The 24319-nt window shown below is 46.6% G+C and overlaps 2 protein-coding genes across 17 annotated transcripts in view; both read left to right on the forward strand.

Annotated features, from left to right (window-relative positions):
- Positions 1-9407, forward strand: part of ABCC9 (ATP binding cassette subfamily C member 9) — a 91724-nt gene extending 82317 nt beyond the window's left edge. For 8 of the 15 annotated variants that reach the window (XM_083401735.1, XM_083401743.1, XM_083401745.1 and 5 more), the window contains 5 exons: positions 1284-1387; positions 2028-2161; positions 4464-4526; positions 6061-6232; positions 9068-9407. In XM_083401735.1, coding sequence (XP_083257861.1) covers positions 1284-1387; positions 2028-2161; positions 4464-4526; positions 6061-6198 — 439 coding nt within the window. In that variant the 3' untranslated portion in view covers positions 6199-6232; positions 9068-9407. Of the gene's footprint in view, positions 1-1283; positions 1388-2027; positions 2162-4463; positions 4527-6060; positions 6350-6602; positions 7105-7478 lie in introns of all 15 variants that reach the window. The other 7 variants (XM_083401746.1, XM_083401742.1, XM_083401744.1 and 4 more) reach the window with 2 other exon arrangements.
- A 6151-nt stretch (positions 9408-15558) lies between these two features.
- KCNJ8 (potassium inwardly rectifying channel subfamily J member 8) lies at positions 15559-23486 on the forward strand. Of its 2 annotated transcripts, XR_014502650.1 has the most exons (4): positions 15559-16008; positions 19729-20198; positions 21327-22886; positions 22927-23486. XR_014502650.1 is itself a non-coding variant. In XM_083402307.1 (3 exons), exons 2-3 carry the CDS (start codon positions 19834-19836, stop codon positions 22225-22227), a joined length of 1266 nt encoding a protein of 421 aa, XP_083258433.1. In that variant the 5' UTR covers positions 15885-16008; positions 19729-19833; the 3' UTR covers positions 22228-23486. The 2 variants fall into 2 exon arrangements, 1 of the variants encoding a protein (XP_083258433.1); XM_083402307.1 differs by having other exon boundaries at positions 15885-16008; positions 21327-23486.
- The last annotated feature ends 833 nt before the right edge of the window (positions 23487-24319 follow it).

The following is a 24319-nucleotide window of genomic DNA, read 5'->3' on the forward strand; positions in this document are numbered from 1 at the left end:
CCCTCTATTTCAGGCCAGTCCTATTAACTGGAACTGTGCTCCTTAAATCAGGAAGTGTTCCCCATACGCACTCGCCTACGATTCTGAGTCTCCTATTGTGACTCACTTTCCTCAGAGACTGTGACAGACTGATGGAACATTGGTTACGGTGGACTTGGAGATATTTACGTCTGCCTAAATGCTGTTGGTCGAGATGGGAGAGGATGTCCCAAAGTCAGGTTCTCACAACCAATATACCTGAAGGACCAGTGTACCTGAAGGAGCGTCTCCACCCCCATCGTTCTGCCCGGACACTGAGGTCCAGTGCTGAGGGCCTTCTGGCGGTTCCCTCGCTGCAAGAAGCCAAGTTACAGGGAACCAGGCAGAGGGCCTTCTTGGTAGTGGCACCTGCCCTGTGAATGCCCTCCCACCAGATGTCCAAGAGAAAAACAACTACCAGATTTTTAGAGGACACCTGAAGGCATCCCTGTTTAGGGACGCTTTTAATGTTTAATAGGTTATTGTATTTTAATATTCCGTTGGAAGCCGCCTAGAGTGGCTGGAGAAACCCAGCCAGATGGGTGGGGTATAAATAAATTATTATTATTATTATTATTATTATTATTATTATTATTATTATTACCTGAAAAAGAGGCAATGCACATACTTTTGTTAACTAATAAAATATTTAATAAAAATTATTAAAAAGAAAACGACAGCAGCAACAAATGTATAATGAACAAAATCTGTGCCAAATACAAATTATTTGGGCGGGGGTTAGAATTCGGTTCTCTGGGCACAAAATATGTTTATTTTGTTGGAGAATATGAATGATCTTGTGTCATACTCTCCACATTGATATATGTTCCCAGACTGGCATAGGGCAGGAGGAAGAGAGGCTAGCCCCCACTGCTACCCCACTGCAACTGATAGGAAGTGTTCAATGGCTTTGGATACGTTTACATTGGGCTTCAGGTTTGCTTGTGTCTTTCCCTGCTTTCTCTCCCACTCTGCTGATTCTCTCGCTCTGGGAAGAATGTGCCATGTGAAAGAGGAGATTCAAATAAAAAGGGAACTAGTATATGGTCTAAAGTCACATGAGGCCACCACTTTGCTGAAGCTAAGCAGGTCTGGGTCTGGAACCACATTATCACACATCCAGATCTATGACGGAAGAACAACAGGATAGATATGTAACAGAATAAGCATGTGCTCACTGAACGGCTGAGCAGTCCAGCCAGGATTTAACTAGGCAATGTATCCAGCAACAGACTCTGAGCATTTCTACATTTCCCTTTCTTTAGCTTTAATTTGGATCCAGAGTGCAAATGTACGGATGATACGCTTTGGGAAGCTCTGGAGATTGCCCAGTTGAAGAACATGGTCAAGTCATTGCCAGGAGGTCTAGGTGTGTATATCGGGGGCAGATGCAATACTAGTTTGCCCCTATCAACACATGCAATTAAAAACAAGAGTCCAGCCTGCAATGGAATCATTTGGCTGCTTGATGTTTCTGAGAGCCGTTCCACAAGTTATGTTGGCAACAACTCTGGGTTTGTGGTCAGGTGCACACTTGATGAGGAGCTGCACCCAATCCTGCCCCTCTGCATGATCCATGTGCCTGCAGTCTTTTGGTTGTCCTATTCACACATTACTTTTTTGGGTGTACACTTTCAAAAATCTGCCCCACCTAGAGTGCATTGCAGTAGTCCAAGCGGGAGATAACCAGAGCCTGCACCACTCTGGCAAGACAGTCTGAGGGCAGGTAGGGTCTCAGCTGGTGTACCAGATGGAGCTGGTAGACAGCCGCCCTGGACACAGAATTGACCTGTGCCTCCAGGGTTGTGTTCCTGGTGCTTTAGGACAGATATTATGGAGAAAGAGAATTGCATGCCATTGATGTACCAATGGCACCTTGCTCCAACACTCCTCCTTACTGATCCCTGTGGAATCCCATAGCCTGCTGACAAGAGGCTTTCCTGGGGATAAATGGCAGCTGGAGACAGGTGTAGAAATTCTAATTATTGCCTCCTCGTCCTCCCATCCAGATGCTATAGTAACTGAAGGGGGCGAGAACTTCAGTGTAGGCCAGCGGCAGCTCTTCTGTTTGGCTAGAGCCTTTGTACGCAAGAGCAGCATCCTCATCATGGACGAAGCCACAGCATCCATCGATATGGCCACAGTGAGTAAACCACTGCCCTCCTGTTTGCATTTTTCTTAAGAAAAAGGGAACCAATTTCAGGCCACGGGATGCATCGCTTTCTGGACAGACATCTGCAGCCAACATGCCAATTGCGGATGGCACTAGACAAAAGTAGGAAGAGCAAGGAATGTAATTTATTTATTTTTACCTTCAGCCAAGACTGAAGAAGACGACCCTGTTCACCTAGTTCCACCCATTCAGAGGACTTTCTTCTTCGGTTTACATCAGGGGTGGGGAACCCTTTTCACCTTGAGGACCACATTCTTTTCTGAAGTAGCTTCTGAGGGCCACATGCCCGAGGTGGACAGGGCCAGAGGGGAACATGGGCAGAGAAGCAAATGTACCTTGTACCTTCACACACCAGGCTAGCTTCACATTCACACTCTATCTCCCATCCAGGCAAGCAAGATTCATGATCATTGTTCAAGGACACATTGCAGCCAGGCAAAAACACCCAAGTTGGGTGCCGAGCATCACGGGTGAGGGGTGTGACCTGGGGAAAGAGGCTGTGGCTGAGGAGGAGGACCATGCCTGGGGACCATTCTGTGGTCCAGGCAGAGAAGCTTGCAGGGCTACATTTGATCCCCCTGCCTTAGGTTCCCAACCCCAGCACTACCCCAAACCACAAACGACTGACACATTTTTGTTCCTCCATGTTCACGTAGTAGGAGATCATGGAACATTACATTAATATGCAAAGCTCAGACCAATCTGCTCAAGAGTCAGGTGCTGAACCATTACAGCGGAGGTCTTACCACTGTCAGCATCGCCCTTGAGCCAGTGTGACTAACTGGACTCATACACTTCAGCCCCGACTGGGCTAGGTGAGCTGGGTAGCACTTCCAGAGACCACCTTCAGCACAGGAACAGGTCAAAGTGCTGTGGACTCACAACTTAGAGTTGTGAGCACCGGATTCACTCCAACAAGACAGTCGTCGTACAGCAGAGTATAGCAGAGTCCAGCAGAGTATATAAACAACTCGGAGAGCAGCTCTGTAGAATATTCTCTTTATTCTATAACTACAACTATTATACAACTATATACAGAGCTAAATAGGTCTAAGCATAAAGAATGCTGAACTGCACTGAGTGCCTGCAGCTGCTCTTAGCAGCAACCTTATCTATACACACGATCTCTAACACTCAGTCTCTCCAACACACTGACTGACTGACTGACTCACTCACTCACTGACCGACTGACTCTTTGATGTGGTGCTGGAGCAGAATATGTAGAAAGCAGAACACGCTTCCTCCTCTCTGCAGAATCAGCAGACTCCTCAGGAGATTCTTGGATATGGGAGGGGTGAAATCTCCTCAACCACCACTTTGTACAGAATGCCTTCCAGGGCAGAAGTGGTGCTTTGCCCTGATGACCTCATAACCCAATCAGAGGGTCTATCCCCCAAAGAGCTTGGTCAGGGAAAGTCCAGCCCCTGAATGGGAGATGTTGGACATGGTTGCTTTAGGAAATGTGGGGAGGGAGAAGATCTTGTTTCATTGTCTCACTGGGTTCCTTACTGAAAGATACTCAGAGTCGAGTGTGAATTTCATGCTCTTTATTCAGCTCATAGTAGCAATGAATGAAACTTTACCCAAAACGTCTAGCTATATATACATTATTTACACAATGGGCCCCACGTGATTGGTTAATTCCGGGCTGCTCCTGTAGGCCAATCAGGTTGCTGATTCACTTCCACCTGGAGCTGGATTGGGTTGCTCCTACGGACCAATCAGACTGCTGCATTCTGGATCCTATTGTTCTAGAATTCAGCTCAGTACATAGCACACTCCTCTGTTTCAATGGGATTGGTGGTTCCTAAGCATTTTTTCCTCTAAGGGGGACTGTTATGGAGACTTTATCTTTGTCAACACACCTTTGATTCCAACATCCCGTGCTTTTTTTCCTAAAAAAATGTTTAGGGGTACTCTCATTTTGACTCAAGAAAATCACCATTTTATAGTTCAAATGGGGAAAAATAAATACAGTAAATGGACAAAAGTACAAAGATTCACAAAATGTTTAGGGGTATGCGTACCCCCAGAAAAAAGTACTACCAACATCTAATCCAGGACACATTTATACAGGCAGTGAGTGACCCACATGGGTGGTCAACTGTGATGCATATGTACAGGTGATTGGGTGAATTTTACAGGTCAGGTTTACTCAATATTTAACCACAAGCCATGCAAGACCCAGACCCAGGAGCTTCTGTAGGTGTGGACTTATGACAAGCTCCACTCCTGCAGTCATTAAGTGACTGTTGCATCTCTCATTTGCTAGGAGAACATTTTGCAGAAGGTTGTGATGACTGCCTTCGCTGATCGCACAGTGGTGACGATAGCTGTAAGTATGCCGTTCCACAGTGGACCTCCTTTCCGCATTTCCCCAGCAGATGATAAACTTGGTCTGCTGGAAACAGTGTCCTGAAACACCACATGCAGAAGCAAAAAGAAGCTCACCATCGGCTTACATTCACCTCTCCTGGCCCTCTCCAATCTCTGTTTCATATGTAAAGACAAGCCAGGCTTCCCAGAAAGCACAACTAAACCCTGCAGAAGTCCTCCTCCACCCCTTCTGAAGACTTCTGTGTACTTTCTCAAAATCCTGGCTCGTGTCTATGTCCAAACAAAAGATAGTGGTTTAAAACAAACTCTGATCATTATTATTACTATTATTTTGGAAAAAAGCAAGCTGACTTCAAACCATAGTTTATGAAGCTGGCCTGTTTCATTAACCAAGGTTTGTTGTAAACCATAACTTCTGCTTCATACATAAATACAAGGCAGGATGCTATGAAAGTGAAATCGAAAGCATTGGGAATCCTTCACCCAACCATGTAGGAGGAGGGGATGAGAGAAGCATATGAGCCCAAGTCCTTTTGGGGCCTTTTTCCAGTTCATGCGTGTAGTGCTTAACCATGGTTTTGGGTTACATTCAAACACTGCCAGTATTAAATGAAATCCCAAGCTGAGACTACTCCAGAATTTTGAGTGGGATCAAAATCCATAATACAAGGAGACCTTTCCCATCTAGGAAATGGCAGATCTCGGGTGCAGATAGTCATGTGTGATAATAATAATAATTTATTACTTATACCCTGCCCATCTGGCTGGGTTTCCCCAGCCACTATGGGCAGCTTCCAACAAGAGATTAAAAATACATTAAAACATCTGTCATTAAAAACGTCCCTAAACAGGGCTGCCTTCAGATGTCTTCTAAACATCAGAGAGTTGTTTATTTCCTTGACATCTGACGGGAGGGTGTTTCACAGGGCGGGCACCACTACCGAGAAGGCCCTCTGCCTGGTTCCCTGTAATTTTGCTTCTCACAGTGAGGGAACCACCAGAAGGCCCTCAGAGCTAGACCTCAGCGTCCGGGCAGAATGATGGGAGTTGGAGACGCTCCTTCAGGTATACAGGACCAAGGCTGTTTAGGGCTTTAAAGATGAGCACCAAGTCTTTGAATTACCTGTGACAGGGCTTTTTTTCAGCCGGAACGCACCAGACCTCCTTTCCAGCCCCTCTTGGGTGGGCGCCATTGCCAATGTAAGAGAACGAGGGAGGTGTTCATGGGGAGTTCTGGCTTCTCTTTGTCACTGAATTTAGAACAACCTGATGAATGAGGCATTATGGCGTGTATTTGGGGCAATAATACCCATCCAGCCAATGGAAGGAGGTAATTGTGGGAGTGACTAAGTACTGCTTTAGTGGGTTCTTACATAAATCACCATGCTGATTTCAATCCTGGCATATTTACTTTACATGCTCCTCTCCGCTCAATAAAGATCTCTGTCTGTATTTATTCTAAGCTTTCCTGTTCTTTGCATGGCATTCCCTTTCTGTTACTTTCCCTTTCCTTTCCTTTCCTTTCCTTCCAGCACCGGGTCTCTCAAATCCTAGATGCAGACCTCGTCTTAGTCTTGTCCGAAGGCGATCTCGTCGAGTGTGACGCGGCAGCCAACCTGCTCCTCAAAGAGGGAGGCCTTTTCACCACTTTGGTGAAGACAAACAAATAGATACTCTTGACCCAGGATTCCGGAAAGATTTTCGGTATTAATTCACTCAGTCCTGTATGGTCCTGTTCTTCATTCAGTCTCAGAACAGTCAATCATGGTAGTGTTGGCAGGGCAGGTTTGGCCTGGGGCATTCTGGCACTTGAGATCCAAAGTGTTAAGGTGTGGGTGAACGTATCAGACGACACAGCGATTCTTCAAACAGCTCTTGTTTATTCACAGGCCAGAACAGAACTGAACTGAAGGGTTCAGCCAGCCTGCTTATATAGAGCTCCAGTACAACGTAACTGTAACAATTTTCTAAAACTATCCAATCACTCAACATCACTTTCGATCCCTTATTTGCATAACTATCTACAGTATCCCCCTGCTGGCCCAGGGTGAGAACTTCAGTACATAACACAAAGATTTTTACAGTAGGGCACAATTTATTCCCGTACAAAAAGAGAGATGCAGGCATATTTTTCTAGAATAGCTGCTACAACCAAACCCTAAATAGTGTCAGAGCTGCCCACCTAGGAAACACCACTTTCTCCCATATGAAGTTAATCCCACCACCATTCTGAAATTTGAGATCAGATAATGAGGCCCTTCTGCAGGTGCCAACATTTTTGAATTACACCCATGCAAAGCAGAAGAACCTTTCTTTATGTAATTGCTCTACAGAGCTTTGGAACACCAAAGACAATTCGCTCTTCTCACTTTTTTTCATACTTTAGCAAGCAAGCCAAGAGTCCTTTTTCCTTTGAGCATGTGAGGAATAATTGCTCTACTACAACTAGGTCTATTACAGTTTATTTTAACAGTGCTTTGTGCCTTTTTGTTATTTTTTGTTATTTTTGTTTTGAATTTGTAGCATACAAATTTTAGATAGCTTTAGGTACCTTTTAGGGACGTGGGTGGCTGTTCGTTAAACCATTGTGGGTTAAACCAAGAGCCTAGGACTTGCCGATCAGAAGGTCGGCGGTTCGAATCCCCGCGACAGGGTGAGCTCCCGTTGCTCGGTCCCTGCTCCTGCCCACCTAGCAGTTCGAAAGCACATCAAAGTGCAAGTAGATAAATAGGTACCACTCCCACAGGAAGGTAAATGGCGTTTACATGCGCTGCTCTGGTTCGCCAGAAGCAGCTTAGTCATGCTGGCCACATGACCCGGAAGCTGTATGCCGGTTCCCTCGGCCAATTAAGCGAGATGAGCGCCGCAACCCCAGAGTCGGTCACGACTGGACCTAATGGTCAGGGGTCCCTTTACCTTTACCTTTAGGTACCTTTTAGATACCTTTGAGGTGGGTCTAGCTGTTTTTTGTATGTTTTTTTAAAAGAGAAGCAGCTTATGAATTTAATTATATGTGTGAACAGATCACCCAAGTGTGGATTCTTACATAACAAAGTGTAGGTCATCATTGTGCAGGGAGGGGTGCATCAACAAACTGGGGGGAACCCCAAGATTTAAAGAAATTAAAAAAGGAACTTCACAAGAAAGACTCTAAGGGGGCAGGAAGCAAAGCCCAAACAAAACAGCCCATAGAGGACTGAGCAGAGACTGTGAAGTATCTATGGCAAAGAGAAGAGGTGGGAAACAAGGGGAGATTAGAATGGAGCATCCCAAAACAGGGCTGACTGGCTTGAACCCTGAAGAGGAATGCTCTGCAACTGAGATGTCTCAGTTGGTAGACCATGAGACCCTCAATCTCAGTCGTGGGTTTGAACCCCATGTTGACTGGAACATCCTTGCATTGCAGGAGGTTGGACTAGGTGACCCCTGTGGTCCCTTCCAAGTCTACAATTCTATGATTTTGTAGCAGTTCCCACTACTGGGTATTCCAGCATTCTCCATTGGGACTCGGAGATGGGATCCTGTATTCCGCAAGGCAGTGTCAATGCGTCGGGATTTTCCCTGCACCTGTCAGCTATATATCCCCAGAGAATCACAATGTGCTCTTTACTCATTCCCTTGGAATGATGCCACTGGTCATATATGGAAACAGGATGCCTTAGGTATACATCTTATTTTATTTTTTTTAAAAGGTACTGTATTTTTCTGTGTATGATACGCCCCCATGTATAAGACGACCCCTATATTTTTAAACCCCAAATTAAGAAATTAAGTTGTTTAGCTTTTGGGGGTAGGGGTGGTAACTTCTGCCAATCGCTCACCCACCTGCCTGCCACTACCGATCACACACCTCACTGCAGCTGCCAATTGTCTGCCCTTTCGCTGCCGCCACCAGCCCACCCACCCACTTGCCACAGCCACCAATCGCCTGTCCAATTGCCGCAGCCACAACCAATCGCCAGCAGGCCTTGCCGCAGCCACCAATCACCTGCCCAGTCACCGCTGCCAATCTCCTGCTTGCTGCTGCCATTAATTCACTATCCGTGTACAACAGGCTTCCTCAGCCTTGGCCCTCCAGATGTTTTGAGACTACAATTCCCATCATCCCTGACCACTGGTCCTGCTAGCTAGGGATCATGGGAGTTGTAGGCCAAAAACACCTGGAGGGATGAGATTGAGGAAGCCTGGTGTATAATATGACACCCAATATTTGCCCCCCCCCCTTTATAGCAAAAAGCATTGTCTTATACACAGAAAACTACAGTAATTTCTGACTCGGTCTGCAGCAAGCCCTCTCTTCAAACCCCAGCTCAGCTTTTGCTGTTGTGGCTGCTGCTGGTTCACAGGTTACAAACACTCTTAAATCCTTAATAAGTGGCTCAGCCCCAATGCATTTTAGCTGTGAATGGGGAGCAGCGTGTGGGGTCCTCCACCATGCTGCTTGCAAATAATGCTGCTGGTCCAATCATTGTATGAACTCGCATCTAGATGATGCCTGGTAGGGAAATGAAATAATTTAGGTATGTCTTTTAATTGTAGCACCGGGTCCACACCATCCTGACTGCAGACCTGGTCATTGTGATGAAGCGAGGGGTCATTTTGGAGTACGACACACCCGAGAATCTGCTGGCTCAGGAAGACGGCATCTTTGCATCCTTTGTTCGGGCCGACATGTGAAAGGGCTGGGGGGAAATGCATGCCACTGGCTTTTCTAATGCCTGACTTTTCAACGACTGAGGAAACAACATATATGTATATTTTCTATACACTGTAGCATCACTGCAGACTTTGCCAAGGATTTTTGCATCTGTCTAATTTTTATAAAACCGAAACCTGTTATGTACGCTGACTTCAGTGCAATAAATTCTTCTTCACAAAACCCTAGGCAATCCTCCCTTGTATTTCCTTAGCAATTCGATCCCTTGGCATGGAGAGAGTTGGCAATTTCTTGGAGTACTCGGAGTCGAAATGTTCCCCTTTTTTGGTGCGCGAAAGGATTTACAGCACTGGGAATGGTAGCTGAATTCCTGGGTGGACTTTGCAGATGGAGAACGGTCCAATCATTTTCCTCTGGGGGAGAAGAGAAGGAATAGGCAAAATCCAGATAAACACAATTATTGCTAACTTCTATTGAAAGCAAAGGAAAGGGATCTGCCATCTGATTTCATGCATGCTTCCTCAGAAGTAAGGTTCAGTATAGCCGTGTGCTTAGGGCCTGTACTAACAAACCCAACTCTTTTAAATGGATAATAATAATACAGTTATACCTCAGGTTGAAGTAGCTTCGGGTTAAGCATTTTTGGGTTGCGCTCCACGGCAACTTGGAAGTTACGGAATGCGTTACTTCCGGATTTCGCTGCTCGTGCATGCGCAGACGCTCAAAATGACGTCACGTGCATGCACGGAAGCTGTGAATCACGACCCGCACATGTGCAGACAAGCAGATGTGGGTTGCGTTCGCTTCAGGATGCGAATGGGGCTCCGGAACGGATCCCGTTCGCATCCAGAGGCACCACTGTAATCATTTATTTATACCCCGCCCATCTGGCGGGGTTTCCCCAGCCACTTTGGGCAGCTCCCGACAGAATATTAAAAACATGATAAACATTAAAAACTTCCCTAAACAGGGCTGCCTTCAGATGTCTTCTAGAAGTCAGGTAGTTGTTTATTTCCTTGAATTCTGATGGGAGGGAACCGCCAGAAGGCCCTCTGAGCTGGACCTCAGTGTCTGGGCTGAATGATGGGGGTGGAGATGCTCCTTCAGGTATACTGAGATTTCATTGCCACTATTTTTTTTAAAAAAATGAAATATGCTCTGTGTCTTTTGCAGTGAAGTCTGTTTTCCTTCAGGCAAAGTCCCAACCTGAACAGGAAGTCTTTACAGCAGCTAGTCTGTGTGTAGATGAAATTATTCCAGTACCTAAAGGTAAAGGGACCCCTGACCATTAGGTCCAGTCGTGGCTGACTCTGGGGTTGAGGTGCTCATCTTGCTCTATAGGCCAAGGGAGCCGGCGTTTGTCTGCAGACAGCTTCCAGGTCATGTGGCCAGCATGACTAAGCCGCTTTTCGTGAACCAGAGCAGTGCACGGAAACGCCGTTTACCTTCCCGCCAGAGCGGTACGTATTTATCTACTTGCACTTTGATGTGCTTTCGAACTGCTAGGTTGGCAGGAGCTGGGACGGAGCAATGGGAGCTCACCCCGTCGCGGGGATTCGAACCGCCGACCTTCTGATCGGCAAGTCCTAGGCTCTGTGGTTTAACCCACAGCGCCACCCGCGTCCCTATTCCAGTACCTATGATCCCCTTATTACCTAGAGCAGGGATGGGGGGGCATTGTCTCCGGGTGCTGTTGGACTCCAAACCCCATCAGCCCGAGCCAACATGGCCAAAGGTCAGGGATGTAGCTCAGCTGTGGAAGTCACTGTGTTGGCTATCCCTGCAAACATGTATCTCTGGTGGCTCACTGCGCAGCACCTCCTGAAGATTGTATGCAATTTCCCCCATATATTTTGGCAAATTTGGGCAAAGCATATTTCCCCTAACCCAGCCTTTCTCAACCTGTGGGCCCCCAGATGTTGTTGAACTACAACTCCCATCACCCCTAGCTAGCAAGGCCAGCGCTCAGGGATGATGGGAGTTGTAGGCCAACAACATCTGGGGACCCACAGGTTGAGAACCACTGCGTAACCTTATTTGTTTTGTAAAATTTATACACCACCTGATTGCAAAAGAAAACCTCAAAGGAGTTTGCAAAAAAGGTAAAACCATATAACCAAAGAAACGTTTGCAATGTATTAAAACACAAGAGGTTAAAATAACAAAAAAGGATTAAAACTGACACCAGCATTTCTAAGCCTCTGGTTAGGCTTGCCTAGATGAGAATGTTTTTAGCAGGTGCCGAAAAGAGTAGAGTGAAGGTGCCTGCTTGATCTCAATAGGCAGAGAGTTCCAAAGGTTTTACAAATATAATGTGGCATCTGTGGTATTATGTGGCATCTGTAGCAGTGCCAAATTCACCAGTTGAAGCAGTTGAGTAAGGCATTTTTATATGCCGTTATTGTGGATATTTGCATTCATATGCACACATAACCATGGTATATGTGTTTTTGAACATAGGTAAAGGTAAAGGGGAGACGCGGGTGGCGCTGTAGGTAAAAGCCTCAGCGCCTAGGACTTGCCGATCGAAAGGTCGGCGGTTCGAATCCCTGCGGCGGGGTGCGCTCCCGTTGCTCGGTCCCAGCGCCTGCCAACCTAGCAGTTCAAAATCACCCCCGGGGCAAGTAGATAAATAGGGACCGCTTACTAGCGGGAAGGTAAACGGTGTTTCTGTGTGCTGCGCTGGCTCGCCAGAGCAGTGATGTCACCCGTACGGGCAGGGGTACCTTTACCTTTACCTAAAGGTAAAGGGACCCCTGACCATTTGGTCCAGTCATGTCCAACTCTGGGGTTGCGGTGCTCATCTCGCTTTATTGGCCGAGGGAGCCGGCGTACAGCTTCCAGGTCATGTGGCCAGCATGACTAAGCCGCTTCTGGCGAACCAGAGCAGCGCACAGAAACGCCGTTTACCTTCCCACCGGAGCGGTACCTATTTATCTACTTGCACTTTGATGTGCTTTTGAACTGCTAGGTGGGCAGGAGCAGGGACCGAGCAACAGGAGCTCACCCTGTCACAGGGATTCGAACCGCCGACCTTCTGATTGGCAAGTCCTAGGCTCTGTGGTTTAACCCACAGCGCCACCCACGTCCCTCACAGTTGGCCAAAGAACGGCATTGAAGGAATGCAAATTCTGAAGGCTGTATTTCAGTTCAAATGTTATTTGGCGAAGCGTGAATTAAGTAGGTATGCATTTAAATACTGAATGGAAATTACAACCCCCCCCCCTCCCAAATGCCTAGGAGCTACAAAAAGGCTATGGGTAAAAGCAATAATATTGCATGGAACCAGCTGCCTCCTAGGAATGAAGAACCACCGTTGTGTTTCTTTTGGGGTGGGGAAACCAGTTTAATATCGGCACAGAACTTGCCCTGAAAGCAAGTCCTCCAAAATCTGTTCAAGAGGCTGCCACAATTAATTCTGCAAGTTACCGAGTGCTTTGACCAGGTTCTAGCACTCTGTATGTCGTTCTCCAGAGTGGAGTCTATTAAGATTATCGTTTCTCGTGAGATAAGAGGACTTTGACTCTTGCAAACGAAGAGCGAGCATGAGACTCGTATCTCAGTCCAAGTCAATTGTGCGTCAAAGAAGCGAAGTTTAGTTGCAAGCTATTGGCAGCCCCATGTGGGACATTGCTGTCCAGATGAGTTGTAGAATCACAGAATTGTAGAGTTGGAAGGGACCACAAGAGCCATCTAGTCCAATGCCCTGCAATGCAGGAATCAAATTAGGATGAATGCTCAATAAACTGGGCACCTGGAAGCAACCTAGGTCTCCCCAATCTTACTCTTAAGTCTAAACCACAGCACACTGCCTATCTGATCACTGTCTCAGTTGAGCATCTCATTGGCTTCGGGTTGACAGTTAAAGTCACATGTACTTTCCTAAACTTCGTTTTATACATCAGCCTCATTGTTTATCCTTCTGATTATGAACCCTAATAGTTGGCTGGGGTGGGTGGGGGGAGTGGAATCAGATTTCCAAGAATTCAAGTTTCCATTAAACAGAAGACGTTGAGTGCCAGAATTATACACTCTGCCGGCTCAAACCAGTGGGAAAACTTCACGGCCTCCTTTTGCTGTGCCCTGATTAGCTTTGTTTTGTTTTGAAATGGGTTTTGGCCTGCATGATTTCTTCAGTTTCCACGGCATATTTCTCAGGGTATGTGTGTGAGAGAGATTTACGCTAAGGAGACCTTTTTATGAGAAGACCAGAGATTTAGAGGAAATGATTCTCCGGCGTTCAAACAGCAACAGGTTGTACTTCGGATGCAAATAAAGCACACCATTTTGGGCCTTGACCTTTGGGCAACCACTGCGAGATTTAGAAGACAAGCTTAGCTGGGCACAATCCAGGGAAACTCAGTTACAAGGAAGCCCTATTGAAGTCAAGGGAGTGACTAAGTTTTCCAGAGGAGGACACAGGCCCAACCGATGCCTTCCAGAACCTTCCATGGCTGCAGGGCTGTCCCACCCATGAGGCCTGATGAGGCAGTAGCCTCAGGCAGCAGATCCAGTCTCCGCGAAGCATGGTGTTATGTATTCAGTGGTCTGTGTTTGCCTGAGCTTGAGCCTGGACTAAGGATTTATGAGCTCCTGATTCGATACATGATGTCCAATCACAGAACATTTCAGGATTTGGGCCTCTGCCATTGGCCCTTGGAGTCATGATTCACAGCTTAGAAGTTGAGACAGCCAATCACGTTGGGAGTGGGAGTGGCCCAGGCTTTCAGGAATGTATATAAGCAGTTGCTTTGCCCCTGTTTCCTAGTTATGTAGGTCATGAAATGTTCTTGCTGTTATCACTGTGTCTTGCCTCCTGGGAACCCACCAGTGATCTATGGAGGAAGAATTGGTGGGGCTACAGAGGAGGAGAAAATGGGAGCGGGAGAGTGTCTTCTCAAATTCCATGTCCAGTACTGGGATGGAACTCCAAGTGTTCCTATTTTCCAGGGACAGTCCCGGATTTACAGAAGCCGCCCCAGTTTCTGATTTGATCCCAGAATGTCCCGCTTTTCCTTAGGATGTCCCTATTTTCATCAGAGTGTAGAGCTCTGCAACACCCCCCCCCCACTGAGCCAAGGATATACTGTATTTTTCGCTCTATAAGATGCACCAGACCACAAGACGCACCTAATTTTTGGAGGAGGAAAACAAGAAAAAAAATATTCTGAATCTCAGAAGCCAGAACAGCAAGAGGGATCGCTGTGCAGTGAAAGCAGCAATCCCTCTTGCTGTTCTGGATTCTGTGATAACTGCACAGCCTGCATTCGCTCCATAAGACACACACACATTTCCCCTTACTTTTTAGGAGGGAAAAAGTGAGTCTTATAGAGCAAAAAATACGGTAAATAACTATGCAGCCTTTATAAGACACCTGAAGGCAGCCCTGTATGGGGAAGTGGTTTTTTTTTTTTAATGTTAAATGTTTTATTATTTATTTTATTTATTGAATTTATATACTGCACTATACCCACAAGTCTCAGGGTGGCTCGCAGAATAAAATCAAAATATAAAACCACAAAATACATAATCAAAACAACAACAACTCAATAACTCCCCACCCCCCAAACCCCCCACATTTTAAAAGGGCATGGGATGTCAATCAAACCGAGCAAAGGCCTGGTTTAAAAGGAACGTTTTCGCATGGCGCCTATAGGTCTATAATGAAGGCACCAGGTGAACCTCCCTGGGCAGAGCATTCCACAGACAAGGAGCCACTGCATAGAAGGCCCTGTTCTCATGTTGCCACCCTCCAGACCTCTCGAGGAGGAGGCACACGAAGGAGGACCTCAGAAGGTGATCTCAGGGTCCAGGTAGGTTCATATTAAGTTTTCTGTTGGAAGCTGTCCAGAGTGTCTGGGGCAACCCAGTCCGATGGGCGGGGTATACATAATAAAATTGTTATCATTATTATTATGGAATCGGACATCCCTATTCCGTGCTCGTCGGACATTCCAGGATCAAATCAGAAACCGGGATGGCTTCTGCAGTATCCTCTGTGACACTGCAAGGGATCCCAGATCGCTTCTCTTAAATCACATGGCACAACAGCTTAGGGAGAGCACTAGATTGCCTGCCGGGCCTCCCAAGAGAGGTTCGACCCCTATAAGGCCAGAAAGGTCACATATTTCAGCCCCCTGTTTCTTATGGAAAACAGCCAACCACCGAATCAACTGGCCGGGATAGAGACTCCGAAGATGGAGTTTCTTTGCTGTAGCTTGTCACTGAGCCCTATTCAGGCCAGAGGTTAAAAGAGAATTTAATTCTCTCTCTCTCTCTCTCTCTGCGTCAGTGGTGCTTGGACCGGGGCCAGCATCCCTCCCCCTGCTCTCTCTGTCCCATCCCCAAACTCAGGGGAAACACTGAAAACTTTGCAACGATCTGTATGTCGAGGGAGGAGGAAGATGAGAAGAGGCAGGGCTCCGGTCGCTGCTACTGTTGATGTCAAGATTCCTCTCTCCTACCTAGCTCCATACACAGCCTCAGCCAGCCTTTCCTGAACTTGGATCTCCTTCATCCCCTCCACTCTCTCTCTCCTCCACCCCTCCCTCTTCCTCTCCGCCGAAGAACATCTCCCGGGCCAAGGCAGACCAAATCATGGCTCTGCCAACTCTCTGACCACCACGTCCAGTCTGCAGGCCAGGCGGTTGAAAAATCCCAGAGGGGAGCAGAACGTGAGGAAGACCAGCAATACCTGCGTCTTAAATCCTGCCAGCTTCGCGGCTGCCTTTTGCCTCTTGGGGATTCAGCTGCCATGGAATCTCAAAGGATCTGGCCAGGCTGAGAGCCCAGGCTGCGTCTGTTCTGTCGCTGCAGAATCTCCGTAAGTTTCCACTTTCTTTCTCGGGTTTGTCTGAGCTCCCTTAGTCGGTGTCCCCTTAATGCTAAGGAAGACAGTTCAGGGGTCTGCAGCTGTTGCGGCTTCGCATTTTCATTCAGCATCCCCGCACCCTGGGACTTAAAACAAGCTGTTATCCCCTCCTCTCAAAGTAACTTTTATGTAAGAGTTCTGGATTTTGAAAGTGATGCTCTGTGCTTTTGGAGAGCCCTTGAGGGGATTTTCTCCCTTGTCTAAGGCAGGGTTGGTACCTCAGGATAAGAACTTAATTCGTTCTGGAGGTCCGTTCTTAACCTGAATCTGTTCTTAACCTGAGGTACCACTTTAGCTAATGGGGCCCCCCGCTGCCGCCGCTGCACGATTTCTGTTCTCATCCTGAAGCAAAGTTCAGGAGGTACTATTTCTGGGTTAGCGGAGTCTGTAACCTGAAGCGTCTGTAACCTGAAGCGTCTGTAACCCGAGGTATCACTGTACAAGTTACAAGAAGGGATTTCAGACATGCTCAGAAGAACTCTTATTAGCATGGCTCAGGGATCATACTGAGGGGAAAAGAGCCCTTGATTGCCCCTGCTCAGATTAAAAAGTGCCTGCAGGATGACATAGTCTTTAGTTTTTATTTTCCGTTTTCCAGGCTTCATGGGATTATTCGTAGCAGACATTTCCATTGAATATTATGTCAATACTTATAGGTATTTCACGTTTTACTAGTCAAGAAGCAGCAATCAACTATGTCAATAATCAATGAAATGCATAAACATGCCCAAGTTAGGTCCATTTATTTCAATAGGTCTACTCTGACTTAAAACTTAGTTCAGCGCCGCTCATTCTGTGTCCTTTGTTTGTTGTACAACTTTTCTCCTGACATGAAGCACATGTGCAAGCGTGCTTGGGAGAACTAGCATTTTATTTGGAGGACTAGCATTTAAAATGCTAGAAGCAAGCTTTTGAGTCAAACAGGGCTCTTCAACCAGGCTAGATATTTATGGTTTGTTTGTTTGTTTTGCGGTCCACACGGTAATGGGATATCACTTTCCTGGGATACTGACTACTTGCCCTTAATAGTGTATCCCAGCCATTTCTGGATTAGCAACTTCTGTGTTTAAGGGTGTCATGCATAAAGGAAGAGCCCCGTGTGACTCAAAAACTTGCTTCCTGCATTGTAAATAAACACCAGATTCCCAAACAAAGATGCTTTCTCTTTCTTGTATTGTGAAACTGACACAACTGCTAAGGCTCTGCTTATCCCCCAGTGTTTCTCAGCCTTTGTTGGGAAGACCCCCAAATGCATTCATACACAGTACAGTGGTACCTCGGGTTAAGTACTTAATTCGTTCCGGAGGCCTGTTCTTAACCTGAAACTGTTCTTAACCTGAAGCACCACTTTAGCTAATGGGGCCTCCTGCTGCTGCTACACCACCGGAGCACGATTTCTGTTCTCATCCTGAAGCAAAGTTCTTAACCTGAGGTACTATTTCTGGGTTAGCGGAGTCTGTAACCTGAAGCGTATGTAACCCGAGGTACCACTGTATTCCATTTGCTAGAAACATGCAGGTATAATGTGGGAAAGAGTTAAAACAGTGCGTTTAACCTTTCATGTTGCCCAAGAAAGTACTAATTAAACCCAAACGGCCTTTGGAAGATGTTTATATGAGTTTAGTTGGAGAACGTGTGGAGTTTTGCTTTTCTAGAGTGCAAATCCTTTGTGGGACTCATCCATAGAATCATAGAATGGTAGAGTTGGAAGGGGCCCGAGGGTCATCTAGTCCAACCCCACACAATGCAGCAATCTCAACTAAAGCATCTATGGCAGATGGCTGTCCAACCTCTGCTTAAAAACCTCCAAGGAAGGAGAGTCCAATACCTGCTGTCTCTTCCACTGTTGAACAGCTCTTAACAGCAGAAAGTTCTTTCTAATGTTTAGCCAGAATCACCTTTCTTGTAATTTGAATACATCAGTTTTGGGTCCTACGCTCTGGAGCAGAAGAAAAGTGGCTTGTTCCATTTTCTATGTGACAGCTCTTCAGATTGACAAATTTTACATTTTTGCAGGGGGGGGGGGAGATGATTTCATTTTCGAGGAATGCAAGTCCAATGGAATCGCAGAGTTAAAGTAAATTATCAAATCATCAATTCTAGCATGAAGGGGGCCTACAAAATAAGATAATTTGGCATCTGAACAATTGGCATTATTAATTGTATTATAATTTGGTATTGTGACAACGAGGCTTTTACTGGGTTGTTGCAATTGAAAACTAATAAAAAGTATTACACTAAAAAAAGGAAGTCCAATGGAATCATGAAAACGAGTGCTTTGAAGTTGCAATCCAGAATTATTATTATTTTATTGATTTAAGAAAATTATACAGACAGCAAAACGAAGACGTCTAAGTTAACATTGCCTTCTACCAATAAGAAATAATAATAACTAATACAATGATGAAAATACTAAAAGTCCATTTACTTCCCCTTTTGAACTTCTATTTTGGTTACAATATATTACTATTCTATAAGAATCTATTATATCCTTTGCTGTCCCATATATTGTTTTATTTCCCAAATTCAACCTAACCCTCCCCTCCTCCCCACTGCTTCCCTTTCACCTGTGTGAGATCGTCCCAAAATAATATTTTTTTCTAGTTGCTTAAATAAAATAACATGAAAACTGATAAATTATAATTACATGCTTAACAATTCCCTATTAAGAGTTCTGCTTTAACACCACATTTCTTCATGTATTCACTTATACATTCCCATTCTGTATAGAATTTTTGATTGGAGCAGCCCAGAATTCTTGGATTTGTTTGTACAAGAGTGCAAAAGATCTCCTAGCTTGTACAGAAACCTTTGATCCTCAGATGAGAATCCCCACCCTCCTGGCAAATCTCCCCCAAATTTCTTTCCTAAAGGTAAAGGTAAAGGGACCCCTGACCATTAGGTCCAGTTGTGGCTGACTCTGGGGTTGTGGCACTCATCTCGCTTTACTGGCCGAGGGAGCCGGCGTACAGCTTCCGGGTCATGTGGCCAGAATGACCAAGCCGCTTCTGGCGAACCAGAGCAGCACATGGAAATGCCATTTGCATCCCGCCAGAGCGGTACCTATTTATCTACTTGCACTTTGACATGCTTTCAAACTGCTAGGTTGGCAGGAGCAGGGACAGAGCAACGGGAGCTCACCCCGTTGTGCGGATTCGAACCGCCAACCTTCTGATCGGCAAGTCCTAGGCTCTGTGGTTTAACCCACAGCGCCACCCGCGTCCTAAAGGTAAAGGTAAAGGTACCCCTGCCCGTATGGGCCAGTCTTGACAGACTCTAGGGTTGTGCGCCCATCTCACTCTAGAGGCCAAGGGCCAGCGCTGTCCAAAGACACTTCCGGGTCACGTGGCCAACGTGACATCGCTGCTCTGGCGAGCCAGAGCCGCACACGGAAACGCCGTTTACCTTCCCGCTAGTAAGCGGTCCCTATTTATCTACTTGCACCCAGGGGTGCTTTCAAACTGCTAGGTTGGCAGGCACTGGGACCGAACAGCGGGAACGCACCCCGCCGCGGGGATTCGAACCGCCGACCTTTCGATCGGCAAGCCCTAGGCACTGAGGCTTTAACCCACAGCGCCATCCGCATCCCTATAGCTAGGCCTATAATCATTGGCAAGAATGGAGTGAATTAGTGGGATGAGGTGACTTATGCACGCTGCTTTCTTTCTCCAGGATTGGATAGAGAAAACAGAATACACGAGAGGTCTCTACAGGGTTTTTCCATCCTCTCCACCTCTGCCCATTTTCAGTTGATCGGTGGACTATGGTGACAGGGAGATGTTGGCCAGGAAGAGCATCATCCCCGAAGAGTATGTCCTCGCACGGATCGCGGCCGAGAACCTGGGCAAGCCACGCGTCAGGGACCGGCAACAGAAAGCCCGCTTCATCGCCAAGAACGGGGCTTGCAACTTGGCTCACAAGAACATCCGCGAGCAAGGGCGCTTCCTTCAGGACATCTTCACCACCCTGGTGGACCTGAAGTGGCGCCACACGCTGGTCATCTTCACCATGTCCTTCCTGTGCAGCTGGCTCTTCTTCGCCATGATGTGGTGGCTGGTGGCCTTTGCTCACGGGGACATGGACAAGCCGTGCACAACCAGTGAGGACATCGATAGGTGGAAGCCCTGTGTCACCTGTGTCAGGTAATAGCGACAACGATTGATTAAATTTCTTGCCACCCAAAGCAACTATACGAAAAGCAAAAGGAAAGCCGTACATTTATTAAAACCAAGGGGGAAATACACAAAAAAAATTAAATACAGTTGTACCTTGGAAGTTAAATGGAATCCATTCCAGAAGTCCATTCGACTTCCAAAATGTTCAAGAACCAAGGCGCAGCTTCTGATCGGCTGCAGGAAGTTGCTGCAGCCAATCAGAAGCCGCAATGGACGTTCGGGTTCGAAAGAACGTTCGCAAGACGGAACAATCACTTCCGGGTTTGCGGTGTTCAGGAGCCAAAACGTTTGTCCTGCCAAGCGTTCGACTTCCGAGGTACGACTGTACATTTAAAATGTTGTGAACAGCCCTGAGATCTATGGATGAGGGGCAGTATACAAATTTTAACAACACCACACACACACACCGATTTACAAGACCATAGATCATTATCATCCAAAGTCCTAGCTGAATGTTTTTGCCTGGCACCTAAACATATCCAGTGTTGGTGTCAGGTGAGTCTCCCTGGGGAGAGCATTCCACAATTGAGGAGCCACCACAGAAAAGGCCTGCTCTCTTGTTGCTTACCCTCTGGACTTCCCATTGAGGGGGCACTTGAAGAAGAGCCCCAGTTGATGATTGCATCCATCCACTTTCTCCATGCCATGGATAATTTTACAAAAATATTCTATCATGTTGCCTCTTACTCGCCTTTTCTCTAAAAGCTAACCTCCCCACTGGTCTCCCAGAACCAGAAGAGGCATGAAAAGAGCCGAGGAGAGATTGGTGACAGGCAGGCACAGTCTCTGATTGCTTGGGGAAAGCCCTGTAGAGGAGGGGACTTAGCTAGCTATGGGGAGGCAGGGACCTTCAGTCTCAGCAACTGCTTCATGGGGGCAAGACCTGCCAGAGATGAGTTGCTGTGCTCATTAGGCCTGACACTCCTGTGCAGATCGTGATTTTGCTAATAAAGAGTTAACTCCATCTTGCATGGTGTGATTTACTGCTGGCTCATTCGTGATGCTACATAAGTTTCAGTAATGGATAACATGAGTCGCCCATCATACAGTATTTGATAATGGTGTGCATTGTTTCCCCTCTCTCCTTTCCCTTAGGTCTTTCACCTCCGCTTTCCTCTTCTCTATTGAGGTCCAGGTGACCATTGGCTTTGGAGGGAGGATGATGACCGAAGAATGTCCCATAGCGATCACCGTACTGATGCTCCAGAACATTGTGGGCTTGATCATCAACGCCGTCATGTTGGGTTGCATCTTCATGAAGACGGCGCAGGCACACCGGCGAGCCGAGACCTTGATATTCAGCCGGAACGCGGTCATCGCGGTACGCAATGGCAAACTCTGCTTCATGTTTCGGGTTGGGGACCTGAGGAAAAGCATGATCATCAGTGCCTCAGTGCGGATCCAGGTGGTCAAGAAGACCACCACTCCTGAAGGAGAAGTCATCCCGATCCACCAACTAGACGTCCCGGTAGACAATCCCATTGAGAGCAACAATATTTTCCTAGTGGCCCCTTTGATTATTTGCCACATCATTGACAAACGGAGTCCTCTGTATGACATCTCCGCCAATGACTTGGCCAACCAAGACCTAGAGATCATTGTCATACTTGAAGGTGTGGTGGAAACCACTGGAATCACCACCCAAGCAAGAACGTCCTACATATCCGAAGAGATCCTCTGGGGCCACCGCTTCGTGCCCATTGTAGCGGAAGAAGAAGGGGCCTACGCTGTCGACTACTCCAAGTTTGGCAACACAAGCAAAGTCGCAGCGCCGCGTTGCAGTGCCAAGGAGCTGGACGAGAAGCCTTCCATCCTCATCCAGACCCTCCAGAAGAGCGAGCTGTCACACCAGAACTCCCTGAGGAAACGCAATTCCATGCGGAGGAATAACTCCATAAGGAGGAACAACTCCATGAGGAGGAATAATTCGTCCTTTGTGGTGCCCAAGGTCCAGTTCATGACACCGGAAGGAAACCAGAACTTGCTGGAGACATGACAGGTCTCAAGTAATCCCACACACTATTCTGTAAAAAAAACCCCTCTTAGGACATTTGTGTTAACTCGGTGTAAAAAATTAATGGAGCTGGGAGCTATTTATTATGTGCAAGCACCAAGTCGAACCAAACGGGGCAGGGGTAGGGGACGTGCTGCCCTCCAGATGATGTTGGACTACAGTTCCCATCATTCCTAACTTTTGGCCATGCTAGCAGGGTCTGGTGGGAGCCCAGAGCCCCACGACACCTGGAGGGCCACAGGTCCCTCACCCCTGAAATAGAGAGAAACACTGTAATTGTAGTGTAGTTGTCACTGACATGGTCTACCAGAGCCAGGCCCACCTTCCAGCATGTGTACCATTTTAGACCGGAGAACTTTCCTCTAGACTAGCCTTCCTCAGCCCAGTGTCCTTTAGGTGTTGTAGGACTTCAACTCCCATCAGCCTCAGTCAGCATGGCCAATGGGCAGGGGTGATGGGAGTTGTAGTCCAACAACATCTGGTTGGACAAGATGGTTCCATACAAAAATACAATGAATCCCTTCAGGTTTTTAAAGCACTTCACAGATGAAACTAGGCCAGTGTCAGGAGGGAGCCAGCAATAAATCACACACAGTAAGTGAAGTTATCTCTTTATTAGAAGAAACAGGATCTGTTCATGAGTGCCAGGCCTAATGAGCACAGCAACTTCTCTTCAGTAAGTCTTGCCCCTATGAGGCAGTTGCAGAGACTAAAGGTCCCCACCTTCCACAGCTGCCTAAGTCTCTTCCAGGGCTTTTCCCAAGCAATCTGAGATTGCGCCAGCACGCCTGCCTTTGCTCCTCCCACTTCATGCCCTCCTGGTCCTGGAAGACCATCAAAGAGGGGAGCTTGCTCCAGGTGAAGTTCAAAGTTCTGGCATTGCTGTAAACAACCCTAAATGACCTAGAGTACTTCTTGAACCAAGGATTTGGATCCAGCCTTAGAATTATGCTTAAATCAACAGGACTTGAGTAGAATGAACTGAAATATTACCATGCCCCTTCAGCGATCAGAAGTGGGTGGGAAAAGAGGTGAGGTAAAATTCACTTCACTATGTAGTAAGATTCTGTGTAGGGTATGTTTACCAGCAAATACTACAGTTATTGTCATTCAAATCTTTTTTTTTAAAAAAAGAAAATAATGCACATCAGAAAACTATATTAAGAACCTCAGCATATGTAGATCTTCTAGTTGTCCACTTCATAAAGACAACCTTTTTAAATAAAGTTTTTCCCCACTTTCTTTGTTGTGATGTGTAATTATGTTTAGGTTTTATGTCCTGAAACTCTGCCTATGTCCCTCTGTGTCAGTTGGCTAGCTAGATGCTCACTTTGGATCAGTGAGATCTGGAACTGTGATTGAGCCAACTGATGACAAGAAGAGACAACCATGAATCGTAACAATATCAGGACCGCAGCATCATTTCTCTAGGCCTGGTTCAATCACTGATTTTTCAAAATTCCACTATATGTATTGTTATGGGGGTGGTGGCTAACTTGAATGATATTTGGGGGAGGGGGGTCCCCTTCCATGCAGGTGATTCTGTATCCAGTGAGTTTTAGAATCAAGCACAAGAAGCTGTTGAGCCAGTCAGACATTTCTCCTTATCAGGGAATCGCCTTAGCTGGCCAGCTAAGCACTCTCATCAGCATCTTAAAGATGTTGTGTTGCCATAGCAACAGCTAAGTGATGGTGATCTACAGGAGAGTGGGACAGGCATTTTCCCCACCTGCCTTCACCTGGCTAGATGCAACATTAACCTAGGATGGGGAACAATAGGTCACGAAGGGTTTTTGTGTGTGAGAGAGAGTGTGTGTATTGGCTGATGCTGGAAGCTGGATACACAGAGGATTGTCTCGCTCTGCACTGGACCCAAAGCTATATCTTTGAGATCCCCTGGAAACCTAATGGGAAGGGAAAGGTCTGTTGAAATGTCAAGTGCTATGAGCCCCTCCATGCTAGGCTCAGGTTGTGAGTGTGTGTAAATAAAACCATATATCCTAAAGGCACCACAGTCTCCGTTGACCTTCATTCCAAGGAAACCGAACCCCAGGTAACATCTGGAACCACTGAA

This window comes from Podarcis tiliguerta, assembly GCF_965153285.1.
Source record: "Podarcis tiliguerta genome assembly, chromosome: 10".
Classification (NCBI taxonomy): Eukaryota; Metazoa; Chordata; class Lepidosauria; order Squamata; family Lacertidae; genus Podarcis; species Podarcis tiliguerta.

Coding starts and splice junctions, on each gene's coding strand:
- KCNJ8 (XM_083402307.1), top strand. CDS start 19,834: ATGTTGGCCAGGAAGAGCATCATCCCCGAAGAGTATGTCCTCGCACGG. Junction 20,199..21,326: donor CCCTGTGTCACCTGTGTCAG/GTAATAGCGACA, acceptor CCTTTCCCTTAG/GTCTTTCACCTCCGCTTTCC.